General features: G+C 33.1%; 1 protein-coding gene across 2 annotated transcripts in view; it reads left to right on the forward strand.

Annotated features, from left to right (window-relative positions):
* LOC113497880 (facilitated trehalose transporter Tret1) overlaps positions 1 to 15,300 on the forward strand; it is a 54,520-nt gene that overhangs the window by 10,601 nt on the left and 28,619 nt on the right. The window contains exon 1 of one of the 2 annotated variants that reach the window (XM_026877669.1): positions 125 to 387. The exons of the other annotated variant lie outside the window; for it this stretch is intronic. Within the exon in view, the coding sequence (XP_026733470.1) occupies positions 292 to 387 (96 nt within the window). The 5' untranslated portion in view covers positions 125 to 291. Of the gene's footprint in view, positions 1 to 124; positions 388 to 15,300 lie in introns of those variants that run through there. 2 annotated transcript variants of the gene reach the window in all.

A 15,300-nucleotide genomic window follows, 5' to 3' on the forward strand; every position in this document is an offset into this window, starting at 1 on the left:
AAACAGAAATCCGGCTTGTGTATATTTTTTATGTATTTATTAAGCGGTGAACGTTTCAGTAGCGGTCAGTCACTCAGTTCACATCGAGTTGGGAACACAAGCGGTTTCCCGCGCACTGATCTGTCAACCTGTTTGACAGACGTTTTGGCGGGAAAGCATTTCTTTTTTTTCTTCCCTCGAAAGAGTTTGTTGCGTTCCACACTGCTTTCTTATACGCGACGCGATCAAGGTTTTTAATGCACGTGTGAGTTGATATTTTCATTGAATTTAATATTGTGTGACACTGATAAAATGTCTCTTAAAAGTGGTAGAATGGACAAAGAAAAGTGTTGTTATGATAATTCAGCGTTTGTGTTGACGGAGAAAAATGTTTGGATGGGAAATGAGGTACGTCCTATTTTTATAAAGCGTTTAATTGCAGTAGAGATTTTTTCTAATGCAATTTTATTTGACTAGACTTTATAAAAATGTAGAATAGTGTTTTAAGGCGAGTTTTTCTGCAATATGATAAAACAATTAAATAACTTCGATGAACTCATTGAAGGTTCAATGTCAACGTTAAGTTCCAGACAGTTTTAAATTGCTTTGTTCTGTCCATTAACAATTCTTTTATATTTTTAATTAAAATCTTAGTACTACAAGGATGCGTTGATTTAATTCAAGTACTTTCAGCCTTGCTGTTAAATTCACCGAGCCATGACGAATATCGTAATGCAAGGAAAATATTATTTCTTTAACATTGCTAACTTCATTATAACTATTTAATAAAATGTAGTTTAACCTTATCAATCTTAAATCCTCTTTGCTATTGTTACTATCGTGTTAAATCATAATAAGTACATTCTGTTTGAATTAACAAGCATAAAGTTTGGTCTTTAAGAATAGCAATTCTAGCAAGCAAAGGTATAGCAATTCTGATGAATAGTATACTTAAATTTTGCCTAAAATTAATGTTTTTTTTTACGTTTTGTCAAGCTTTATAATTGGTTTATTTATCGTGTGTCTAGATCTGATATTCTTAATGCAATTAAGATAACAAAATTACTCAGTACCCTACAGTCTTCTTCCTTTCATTTGGTTGATGTAGGTATAACTAGGAGTCAGATTTTTGAATCACCCATAGACCTGTATTGTGGCTTAACACACATTGAAAAAATCTCAGATTTAGGCTCTCAGCTGTGTGCTCTGGCAAATGTTACCTAGTCTACAAAATTTGACTTTTCAGTCGAACCTTTCCATACCAGTAAGCTATAGGGAGGACTCTTTTTTCGAAATTTCTTGACTTATCAACGATATGTAGGTATGTGCTTGTCAATTGTTTTCAGCTAATCATCGAACAATCGCGATATCAAGCGATCATGCATTATAATTCTTGTTTCCAATTAACATCTTTTTAGCACACTATTTTCATACTAGGTTGAACTTATAAGAAGTATTGCTAGTATTTTATGAGCATTATAAATTGTATTAAACACTATTGTTACTTAATCAGAAAAGGAATGTGTTTGATTAGCTACGTAAATGCTTTGTGAGAAATAATGAAAGATTATTGTCCTTTGTTTTATTGTGAAAGTATGTAAGGAGAGAAGAGAGTTCCAAAATGGCGAGGGTTGTGTTCAACTCGTTAAAAAAAGATTCAACTACAAGATAGACAAAGGGACAAATTACAGTAAAAAATAATCCTCAAAGAACTAATAACAAAAGAGTTCGAATAGGTCGTCGTCTTGTGATCTAATTGAATCTATACACAAAATTAGACATTGTGACACTGCATATGCTATGGCTGAAAAGTCCTAAGTCATGTCACCTACCGAAATACAATGTCATTCCACATTTGAAGTTTTCTATTCGACATCTTTTTAATGTGATGTAGCATTATCTGGTTCCTCAGATCTCTTAGACAGATTGACATCGCTAAAAATGCTGCTCGTGATGGACTCCGAAACTACTTTCGCAATTTGAATAAAATTAGCACATCGTGTGCAGCTTGATCTAACTTGAAAGATAGTGCAGGTTATATTCCAATTATTTCTACCTCGCAATATTACTTTATTGCAAATTAATACGTGGACGAATTGCGGGCAACCGCCATATACTTGTTAGAAAAAAGCGTAATCTGAAATGAGTCTTCTATTGCATTAAAAAAACCTTTTAAATTTCTACGAATAGGAACGATATCGCAGCACACACCACAGTATTTGTTGCTATTACAATTCTTAGAGATAAATATCACAGCTACTAGCTGCAACAGCTAGGGTTTCAGAAGGCACATAAAATGTGAATTTACTGTAATTTTGTGTAAAATGCACATAAAAGCAAAAGTATAGCAATTCTGTTGAAGAGTATACTTAAATTTTGCCTAAAATTAATGTTGTTTTACGTTTTCGCAAGCTAGGTAAATAATTGATTTATTTAACGTGTGTCTAGATCTGATATTTTGAATGCAATTAATATAACAAAATTACTCAGTACCCTACAATCTTCTTCCTTTCGTTTGGTTTATGTAGGTATAACTAGGAGGCAGATTTTTGTATCATCCATAGGCCTGTATTGTGGCTTAACACACATTGAAAAATTCTCAGATTTAGGCTATTAGCTGTGTGCTCTGGCAAATGTTACCAAGTCTACAAAATTTGACTTTTCATATCGAACTTTTCCATACCAGTAAGCTATAGGGAGGAATCTTTTTTCGAAATTTCTTGACTTATCAATGATATGTAGGTATGTGCTTGTCAATTGTTTTCAGCTAATCATCGAACAATCGCGATATCAAGCGATCATGCATTATAATTCTTGTTTCCAATTAACATCTTTTTAGCACACTATTTTCATACTAGGTTGATCTGATAAGAAGTATTGCTAGTATTTTATGAGCATTATAAATTGTATTAAACACTATTGTTACTTAATCAGAAAAGGAATGTGTTTGATTAGGTACGTAAATGCTTTGTGAGAAATAATGAAAGATTATTGTCCTTTGTTTTATTGTGAAAGTATGTAAGGATAGAAGAGAGTTCCAAAATGGCGAGGTCGTGTTCAACTCGTTAAAAAAAGATTCAACTACAAGATAGACAAAGGGGAATTACCTACAGTAAAAATAATCCTCAAAGGACTAATAACAAAAGAGTTCGAATAGGTCGTCGTCTTGTGATCTAATTGAATCTATACACAAAATTAGACATTGTGACACTGCATATGCTATGGCTGAAAAGTCCTAAGTCATGTCACCTACCGAAATACAATGTCATTCCACATTTGAAGTTTTCTATTCGACATCTTTTTAATGTGATGTAGCATTATCTGGTTCCTCAGATCTCTTAGACAGATTGACATCGCTAAAAATGCTGCTCGCGATGGACTCCGAAACTACTTTCGCAATTTGAATAAAATTAGCACACAGTGTGCAGCTTGATCTAACTTGAAAGATAGTGCAGGTTATATTCCAATTATTTCTATCTCGCAATATTACTTTTTTGCAAATTACTACGTGGACGAAATTGCGGACAACAGCTATATACTTGTTAAAAAAAAACGTAATCTGAAATGAGAGTCTTCTAGTGTATTAAAAAAACCTTTTAAATTTCTACGAATAGGAACGATATCGCAGCACACACCACAGTATTTGTTGCTATTACAATTCTTAGAGATAAATATCACAGCTACTAGCTGCAACAGCTAGGGTTTCAGAAGGCACATAAAATGTGGATTCTTGGAGAGATCTCTCTCGTCGTGTCAGATTGCTGATGTGGTTTTGAACACGCTTGTGTACCATTATAATACGTATGTCCCAGGGATTGTTTGGCTGATGTCTTACGAAATTGGCTGCCGTTCCCAAAATCTGGAAGGACATTATCATCAATGCGATGTGTGTGTATAGGTAAGTCCAAAATCTGCAAAAACTTACTTTGATAGAAAAGTATCGTGATAATTGTCAATCTATTATTATCGTTTCTAACAGTGTTGCAAATATCAGCTAAGTCTAGATTAATAATTCACGAGCTGACTAGAGAAACTAGATTAGCACGCGATTACATCTCTAAGTAAAACGCTCTAGATACTGCTAATACGTATAATCTAGGATAACAACATTAATAAGTAATAAGTAAAGAAATTAAATATGCTCCTAATAAAGTAAAAAAAAAACAAAGTATGATAGAGATTAGACCAATCATAACGCTTTTCAATAAACGGTACATTTTCACTATTTGTTAATTCAATGCAATTATAATATTCAAGGTCCAAGACCTTCCAATTTACTCGTTTCGTGAATAAATTTAAACAATAATTATTATATTCATATAAGTTCTTAATATGATAGGTGTAATGGTGAGATTAGGACGTCTGACCTAATCTCACCATTACACCTATCATCTTCTTATCTGTCTACCTAAGGTTATATTTAAGATATTTTGACTATGGAATAGTGCTAATAGGGTGTGCTTACTCCATCCCAAATTCTCATCTAAATAGGTCCAGCAGTTTGAACGTCAAAAAGTAACAAACGTCCATAGTACGTGACATAGTTAAGCGTTTATAATATGAGTAGGATTTGTCGGTTCAAACTTTACATTTGCTGTTAACATCTTTTAAAGAATAAACATTAGGAGTATTCTATTGCGTCACGTCTCACATTATGAACATATGACAGTAGTTAATACTAAAAAACAACACTGATCCCCCTAAGTACTTAGTTTACTTCCTGATTGCTAGTACACCCTCCCATGGGAACAGACATTGTTGTTGGCTCATCAAGTCTTCTTTTTGCTACAAAATTAATGCGCAAGCGACGCTCGAAACTTAAATTAATGAAAAAAAATGTTGCAGCTGACTGACAGTAAAAGTTCAATACTCCGATTATTTGACACACGATTACCGTTTTTGAAAACTATTGCGAATGTAGTGGATTATAATGATTTGTAGGAAGCATATAAATGCCCCAAATAATGGTACCTACACACAAGTTCATTATGTTCGATAAATATTACTTTCCTTTTGACGAAATTGGGTAAAAAGTCTGGCATATGAGAATTACAAGTGGTAGCTGTAAAACGACAAAGTATAATTATTTGATTTATACAAAAAAGAACTTTGCTAATAAATTATAGGTAAGTTGGAATCTTAATTTATTCTTTCAAATTTGATTTAATAATTTAGAACAGTGAACCGTTAAATTAAAAATATGACGTATGTGTGATTAACGTTATCTTTGTAAGCAATAAATTACTTTCTAATCGCTTTAAGGTTAGGCAAAGGAATTCCGTTATTCAGCGTAAAGTTCAATGTTTTGTAATTTTACAGTTTTAGTTCTATAAAACAAAATACAGGGTTAATATTGTCTTTGCATATTATTTTTTGTGAACATTTAAATTACACTGACGCTTTTTCATGCTAGTTATTACATATCTTCCAATAAAATATTTTTGAGTTCTTAAAATAATAAACATCCCAATTCTTTTGTCCTAAATGTATTGTGCCTTTTTGCACGAAATAACGCCCGTGTAATGTTGTACATTTTTCACGGTGAACAAAGACATTTTCGCACCAAAATTCAACAACATGGCGATTGTGAAATTGTTTGTGTATGATTGGCATTCGATACACCGGTATTTGGTAAGCTTGTTGTCGTTTTGGAGAATTGTGCGTCAACAAATAGCGTGCCTTTCATACAAACTGAAAAGGTTTTGATGAAGAATTTTGTTATCTTTGGATTTTAGATTATGCTTATTTATTATAAAAATAAATCAATCATCACATCGTATACTTTTTAGTTTTATCTTCCTGTAATATTTATCCTATAAACATTAAAGAGAAATCTAACAAAGTTGAACGTTATAAGGAAGCAATTTCTTGCAACAAGTTACTTTATTGCAGCGTCTTGTTAAGTGACCTCAACTTTAGACTGGATTATAGACAACTTCCACTTCATATACCGAGATATTATCTGGCAAAAGAGCTGAAAGATTGAACATAAAGTTAGGTTACACTGGCAGCTAGCACAGCTAGCTCGCTTGTTCGCATTTCAATAGTGTAGTCTGCGGTATATATTAATATGTAAAGTAGTGAAGTAATAGCTCTCATAGCTATCTCTCTATCATGAACTCCTCGACGATAGCGTTTAGGTTGCAGGCTTTCTCTAGTACCTAAGCACTAACGAGCAAAAGTGTCGCTTTGACACCTCACGTAATGTTACACGTTTAGATTAGTCAAGAAAATAGAAACTGGAATGGGCAAAAGAATAGAAGGACTTGTAAAATATTTTCATACTAAGCAGTTCGATTCGCGACTCTGCCTTCGTTTTTGCTCATGATTAAAGATTCCGTTTGGTTTCAATACTAGTCGGGCAATCCCGATAGATACGCGCGACTAAACCATTCACTAATTTTATATTATGAGTATTTCAGACTTTAAAAACCAGTCAAATGCCAACAAATGTGTTCCCTTAATAACAATAATAGGCTATAATCGATAACATATACTTATTGAAAGTAATTAATTGAAAACTTTAATTGAAACACCGCTAAGATGATTGGAAACTAGTAATTCAATTACGGAGAGATTTAATCACCTCAAACGTTATTGCTTCAATCTCAGTGAAAAGTTTGTTCGAGACTTTTCACCTAGGCTGTCTTACATCAGACTAGCTGTTGCCCGCAACTTTGTCCCCGTGGGTAGAAGATATAACTTATGATTTATACCTGCTATTTTTTTTCACATTTTCCTTTGTACCTTCGCTCCTATTAGTCGCAGCGTGATGGTTTATAGCCTAAAGCCTTCCTCGATTAATGGTCTATTCAACACAAAAGAATTTTTCAATTTGGACCAGTAGTTCCTGAGATTAGCGCGTTCAAACAAACAAACAAACTCCTCAACTTTATATATTAGTATAGATAATTTACGTGTGTTTAATATTATCGTAAGAAAAAATGAGCTGATACGAGTATAATGACGATTCTTTTGAATTTGAATATGCAAGTGCTTAAAACCTTCTCACTGAGGTGCAGGTCAAATCATGACAGTACACAGCACAGCCAATATATATATATATATATATTTTAAAACACCATGTTTTTGAACAAGAGATTATATTTCTACTAGCTGACCCATCAAACGTTATTTTGCCTTATAAATTCTTTCTAGTTTTTTAAATAAATTCTAGTGTCAGACAAAAACTAGGTGAATGCCACATAATAAAAGAATAAAAATAAACTTTTCGTCCAAAAAATAAAAAAGTAAATTTTATTGTGAGCAACTCTTATCACTTAGGGGTATGAAAAATAGATGCTAGCCGATTCTCCGACCTACTGAATCCCTACTAATATTATAAATGCGAAAGTAACTCTGTCTGTCTGTTACGCTTTCACGTCTAAACCACTGAACAGATTTTAATGAAATTTGGTACAGAGTTGACCTTGAGAAAGAACATAGGATAATTTTTATCCCGGTCTTTTGAAGAGTTCTCTTAGAAACGCGATATAACCGACCTCGACGCGGGCGAAGCCGCGGGCTAATAGCTATAGCTATAAGCTATATAAGCTAAAGCTATAGCTAAAAGCATATAAAATTTGGTAAAAATTGGTAAAGCCGAATTTAGTATATTAGAAAATATTCTAGTTCTAGCGATTGCAGATAACAATCACAGCTTTTTTTTTCGAAGATTGCGTGTTGCTAAGTTAACTAGAAGTTATTTATTTTACGCGAATTAACTGTACCAATTGTTTCTTAGTGATAGCTACATTATGAAGGCAGCGGGCAATGATCGGTTGTCAACTCTCATTAAAGGAATGTCAGATTTTTTCCTTCACTTTTAATTTAAACGAAGATCAGATATTAATTATCAAATATCGTCTACCGTAGGTAGTAAATTTATAAGAATATCGGAAACAGTAAAGATGTTAAATCAAATCGGATTCTATTTACGAGTTGTTAAGAGCTTGATAAAAGACACACCTAACAATTTATTGATGTAGATGCAAAATATTATATGTAAATCACACGTAAGAATATATTAAAGATAATTAAATAACACTACATCAAGAATATCCAATATCTACGCAGCACTTGTTGCATTTAAACTTTGTTTACAATTTACTTTATTGTCATTTAATTTTGTTTTATTAATACTGAAATCAACTCATTATAGTCGCATAAAAGGTTTCATAAATTGAACACAAGAAATCCATTCGGCTGTCAATACGACGTAATAGTACAGGCAGAAAATCGCCTTATAAAGCACTTATTAATAGGGATGGCGACAAATTTTTTTTTGCAGTGTTCGTCTTGTAGTTTTTTGTATAATAATGGATACGTATTTTTTAATTTGTTCCGCAAACGTAAATTGACCAAATTACAGTGAATGAAACTTACGCGTGACGTCACGGTTGTGTATAAATTTTAGCATATCGTTACGTCACAAGCTCTCCTAAACTTTAAAACAGTTAATCTTTGTCAATTCTAGTTTTTCTGAAAAAGGAAAAAATACGTGTCTCATAGTTTTCAATTATCTAACTGAGGGACTAATGAGATTTTTTCTTTTTATACTCGGTCGTCATCCCTATTGATTTTGTAAAATGTAGCGTAACGTAGAGACTTAATTCTCCGGTATTTTTTTGTCAGCAATACGATTGAGATATCTCATTTGAGCCTAGAACCAATATAAATAGGAAAAAGTGTCATATTAATAAGGCTTTTAACTATTACGTTATATTTAGTCGGTTTTTGAACCTCTTACGAAATTATTCAATACAATTCAGTTCTAGCACTTCTAGCTATTTAGAAGCATGCCTGTATATTCTTGAAATTACTTTCTAACTACCAGGCAATGTGCGAAAACGGGTTTTCTCCTTCGATTTTCTCTACATTCAATTTCGTTTCGATTGAAATGACAGTCAATCGTTTTCCCTAGAACTTAAGTATTTCGGTGATTTTCGTATGTTTCTTTGTATGTTGCAATGATGATTCTGAACTAACTAAGAAAAGTATAACTCAGCGTATCAAATACTAGCTATTGTTCGCGACTTCGTCCCCGTGGGTAGAAGATATAAGTTTTGATTTAGGTACACCTGCCCGGTTTTTTTGCACATTTTCCATTGTATTTTAGCACCTATTAGTCGCAGCGGATGGTTTATAGCCTTCCTCGATGAATGGTCTATTAAACACAAAAAGAATTTTTCAATTTGGACCAGTAGTTCCTGAGATTAGCGTCTTCAAACAAACAAACTTTATATATTAGTATAGATATAAATTACGTGTCACGTTGTTTGTCTGCGATGGACTCCTAAACTACTTTCCCGATTTCAATCCAATTTTCAAACCGTGTGCAGTTTGATTCAACTTGAAAGGTAGCATAGCTTTCATCTAAATTTATAGTCGTACAATTTTCTTGCAGACGTTTTATCTACTACCCTCCTACCTATCACAAGGACGAAGTCGCAGGCAACAGCTAGTAGTTAGATTATGGATATGGTATGGAAACAGACAGCATTTCCATACCAAAGATGAAAATGTTACCCTCTGACGATATGTAGGTTACATATAATATAGTAGTTATCACAATATCTAGTTAGCGAGGTAATGTCAACTCTGTCTCTAACCTGCTACAGTATGGTCTAATTGAAGGAAAATTATCATACATGATACTTGTTTTTAACACGACGTAAATAGTTATTGATTATGGTCGATTATGGTAAAACGAGGAGTCGAAGTATAGAAGCGAATTTACAAGTGTTATGTGCCCTGACATCTTTTTGATAATGTATTTAGATTATGTTCCTTTACATGGTTTTTCAATGATTTTATCATCTCTATCTTAAAATAAGTTTGCTAAATATTGAAATCCAGATATTTTCTTAGCATTTGAATTTCATAAAAAGAGTACCAAAATACTTTTGAAAATTATATTTTTATATCAATTCAACCTACACGATAATAATGCGTCATACGCTTAAACTAACATTAACAGAAAATTAGTTATTTTTGTCACGATACAAGGAAAATAATTATTACGTAGGTACCTACCAGATCAAATTGTTATTCCACGTATGAACAGACTAGTAATATACTTATGCACTAGGTAGAATAGGTAGCTTGGGGGTCTACCAACACGTCGTAAAGTACGTTTGTCGCCATTCTGGAAGGAAGACGCCGCTCTACAAAGAGCTATCTACAATCGCATTTTAAAAGATGCTGGACAACCCGAGCCCATATACAAATGAAAGAACTGACATGTCGAAATCAATTCACATGTTGATAAGTAATGTAATAATGTAAGCCTGGGGGTGGGGGCTTCTGGTAACAATAAATATAAAAGTTATGGTGATAAGATATCGTCTATAGAGTATCCGTATTATACTCATAGAACTACCGTTTTTGCTAAACTACTTCGTTTTAATGCAAAACGAGTCCTAGGTGACTTATTCAAATATAATAATAAATAAGTTATGCGAGTCTCTACATTTTATTGCGTTGCAACATGATGTCGTACATGTTATGATATGGCGTGTCATGATTTTCTTAAAGAAGAAGACACGTTGAATATAATTAAAATTAAATTAAAATTAATAGTCTAATGCATTGTTTGTCGGCCACCGGGGACCCTCAAGACCTTAAACAAATCGTCAAGAACATAACTCACCATTCAAAAGCTCTTTGCGTCCATTTACCCGATATTGTAGATCATCAACTTTGATTTAAAGTTGACAGAAATATCGTCTGAGCTTTAAAGAAAGTTCCAGACAACTTTTTACTTCGATATCTGGCATACATGCAAGCAGAACCGCTAGTCAAGCTAGTTGTAGACAAGGTCATCAGACGAGAAGAGTTTCTAACTCATAATATTAGAGATACAAAATCTACACTTAGTCCAGTCTAGACGGCACGGGTGACAAGTAATGAACATTGTTTTTTCTCTTTAGTGTGAGGCATCAAAGAATATTTGATGAGCATAGAGCTTGTAAACTTGGTTCGTTTAGAATTTAAAACTTATGTATTTAAGATAATATCTCATAAGCTCTTGATTGTGGGACCCAGCTATGCTCGTCTTGGCAACATTTTACTTGATTTTTTTAACCGACTTCAACACGGAGGAGTATCTCAATTCTTTTCTATTGTTTTTGTACAGAGTACTTGATTAATATACCTTTTGTTTTGCGTACTTTCACGTGCTGGTACTTGAAGAAATGATGAGCTATAGTAGAGAAACAAACATTTCAAATAATATACGATAATCTAGCGTTACGTGTGAAACAAGGAAGCGTGACGGACCAATTTACACACTATTTACTATACATATGTACTTAAAACAAATGATTTAAATAATAGGAGTAAAGGTACTTAGGTAATATTAATTTTACATGTGTCTCGTGTGTAATACGGAATAGTATGTTGTCATAACGATGTGCATTACATTCTAAATTATTGTTATTTATTATGAAACAGCTAGCTGCTCTCATAAATACATATGTTGTTTACTTATTCATGTAAGATGGATGCCTAGACTGGATTCTTTGCATGCATAGTGCGACTCTACAATTTTTCATTCCTGCTCTAATTTTTTTATCCAAGGCAAAAGAGACATCTTTTTAAAACTGAAGACTTACACCCATTTTCCACGTCTATTAATACAGTCTATGTTTAGCATAGACTGTATTAATAGACGTGGTAATAGCTGAAGAGTTTGTTCGTTTGTTTGATCGCGCTAATCTCGGGAACTACGGGTCCGATTCGAAAACTTATTCCAGTTATTGGGTAAGGATATAGGATATGCATTATTACGCTATTTAATAATTAATATGAGGAGAGCAGGAATTAAATATGTTGCAAAAAAAGGGAGAAGATGCTGATTCTAAAACTATTTATAAATCTGATTTAAAGCTTATAACTACATAACCAAGCTAACGAAGTCGAGCGCGGCTGCTAGTTAACTAAATATGTAATAGCCAATGATTATAAGCAGTTTCCTTGCTTTTTTATACTTTCTTTTTAATATGATTAGATCAAACTGTTTGTTTTTACTTAAACAATAAAAACAACGAGCATTTCATCAAGATTTGAAGCAAAATAAGCGCTATGTAACTTGATAGTTGTTGTTTAACTAAGAGTTTCTAGAATTTATAGCAGCTTATGTCACCAGTTAGGTTTACTAGGTAAACTGTAAAGTAAACAGCGTTGGTCTGAGACGGCGATAGAGCGATAGTGTAAATATTGATTCTCCAACCACATCCTATTGTTTGGACTGCTCTGGTTCGTATCAATACTCAATAGTTGAAAGCTACCTGAAATGAACGTTGAACTCAAAAGACTGCACTTTTTATATCCTGCTTATTTGAAATGTACATTTAAACCGGTCAAGTGCCATTCTGACTCGCTACACTAAGTGTTCCTTACACGGACTCTAGAGAAAAAGTCTGAAAAAGGATAACCTACTCTTCTATGACCCGTTCCTTGATCTCTATCATTATTTATTGTTATGATGGGAACAGAAACAGCATCTGTGAAATAAGCTATAGCATCAACTGTAAAGTTATCGCGGTTCATGAGATAACAGCCCGGTGACAGGCGTACGGACAGCGTAACCTTTGTAATAGAGTTCCGTTTATATCCTTTACGTGCAGAGCCCTTAAAAGGTCAATTCTACAAAGTTCTTCGAAATACTTTCAGTACTTTCAAAGTTGACTAAACCGCTCTGTAAGATAGCAAACAGAAATACAATTTCATTTCAAACTTATGTGAAATACATATTAAAATGTCACGTGAAGCATTTGAATAATTCAAAAACGTGTACAATGCGTATTAGGTATTACGTGACGCCCGCATCGCTGCGCGCGCGCCGACCTTGACATAGGCACTGGATTGCGATGCGACTGGTTCACGGACTTGTATACAATGCTGCAATGTAAGGATTGACAACTTGTTTGAATGGAGATTGTGCTTATTTATAATAGGGACCGTGGCGGGAAATGAAAAGGTAACACTTACTTATTCTGACAGTTACAAAACTACAAAATTTATTTAGATAATTTGGTCTCTGAACATGGAAAAAACATATTTTCTATGGTTATTGTCTATGATAGATTTGTAGTAACTTCAGGACCGATGACCTGAGAAAGGTCGCTGGAGGGGACTGGATGCGGAAGGCGGAGGACCGGGTGTTGTGGCGTAAATTGGGAGAGGCCTATGTCCAGCAGTGGACTATGATTGGCTGATTGATTGATTGATTGATTGAACTTCTACTTCCGAATAAAGAAAGTCAAACCTTCGGTCGCGAATTGTTTCACAAACATTTAATTCACATTTCACACACATTTATAAAAACAAAACGTGTGAAAATATTTATAAATTGTGATAGATACGAAGCAAATATAATTAGTAGTACTAGCAGTAGTAGTGCGTAGGATTTAAAATCATCACCATCATCATCATCTCAGCCTATAGCTGTCCACTGCTGCAGATAGGATTTTAAAGTATTTGATAGCTATTTTTTCTTTTATTGCGAAGCAAAGCTGTATTATAATAATATTTAATAGTTACCACACAAGTATGATAATATGATTTCGTTTTAGATTCAAATTAGATCATAAATGAGCCTCACCAAAAAAGTATAGTATCCTTAAGATTCAACAACAAATCCAGTTTTTTCTTGTTTGTGGTCTATCCTGATTTATCAATATACGTTTTTTTATTCGATTTAAATATTCGTTGACATTTAAATTGTTTATGATTTCTACTTCTTTTTATTTTAATTCTATAAAACGAATTGCTTCTTGTTAGTGCAGTTGATAAAAACTTTTTTCAATTTTTTTTCGTCCCTATTATTTAAACCTTGGACAGCTTTTATGTAAACAGAAAAACAAAAAAATATTAAAGAAAAATCTTATTGCACTTACGTAAATAATTGCCCAAAAACTAACAAAATCTAATTCAATTTATTCAAGATAGGTAGCCAGCATCCCGTATCGCGCGCCCTTCAGCGCTTCCTAAGTGCGCTAGCATTATTTTATCTGTAATTTCAGAAATGTAAGTTGAAGTCCACATTATTGTTAGATATATACAATCAGTCACTAAACCTAGTGATTACAGTGTGAGTAACAACTTGTTAGGACGTTAGGATACTAAACTACGACGCATTATGTTTTCAAAACAACCTAGGTATACTAGCTACGCGTTAATTCCACGTATTTGGAAAATTATATTTACTTACTATACGATTAATGCTGTGCAACTATATTTTGTAGTAAAATGTTTTTTTTTTATATAGCCTGCTTTAGATCCCATTGCTGGGCAAAGGCCTCCCCCTCTCTCTCTTAGTAAAATGTATTAATGTACCTAATTTAATTTAACCTTTTAAGAAATTCACACTAAGTACTTAATTTTTGAGTATAGTACATACTAAGGCACTAAAATTCTTTTTACCTGTTCATTTCAGTCCAACGGTAGGGCAGTGACCGCTCTAATCATCTCTTATTTCATACTTTAATTTGTTCTTTATTTATTCTCAAGTAAATAAACAAAATAAAAGGTTAGGTTTTGTCTGTCTATGTATTTTGCTCTGTATAACTTCCCCATACAATTATTGCAAATTCGTAATACAACTGTCAATCAATTCTAATTTCGAATACTAATTGTATTTTTTTCCTGATAATTATCAGCTTTCCGTATTTTTTTCCTGAGCAATAAATTACAGCCAGTCACATCATAATTATAAGCGTAATTAAAAAGACAGTCAATAATACTTATTATAACCTTGAGTTGTGATCTGTTAAAGTGTAATTGTCCAAGGGTCTTATAAGATAGGAAAAAAAAATAAGTGGGCCAAGTACGAATGCTTACGATAAAATCGATACGTATTCTGTAGGTCTTTTGTTTCATACGAACCGGGGAATTTATTTACAGCCAAATCGATAGTTTATGATACTATACGGAATAATTTCTCGATTACACCTCGACTTGAGGAAAAGTCAGTTTTGACGTTACGTATGTGGGTGTTAAAGTAATTATTGTAAATAATGTGTGATGATTCATCATAATAGCTGGTTTCCGTCATTTATTTAAGTGCAACATGTAAATAATGTGAGTTGTGTGTTGTACTTCTAGCATTTTTAAACGGCTGTTTTAAATGTACAAGACTATGCAACGGATGTATTGTTATTACTAATGCTATATACTGACATATCAATATCCATAATTAAAACAAAAGAGAAATTAAACAATTTAAAAAGCATTCGAGTACCTAAAAATCCAAAATAAGTTTATTTACCACCCAGTCGTGACTGTAATTGTGTATTTATCAAATATCAAATAATTACA

Source organism: Trichoplusia ni, chromosome 1 (genome assembly GCF_003590095.1).
Source record: "Trichoplusia ni isolate ovarian cell line Hi5 chromosome 1, tn1, whole genome shotgun sequence".
NCBI lineage: Eukaryota > Metazoa > Arthropoda > Insecta > Lepidoptera > Noctuidae > Trichoplusia > Trichoplusia ni.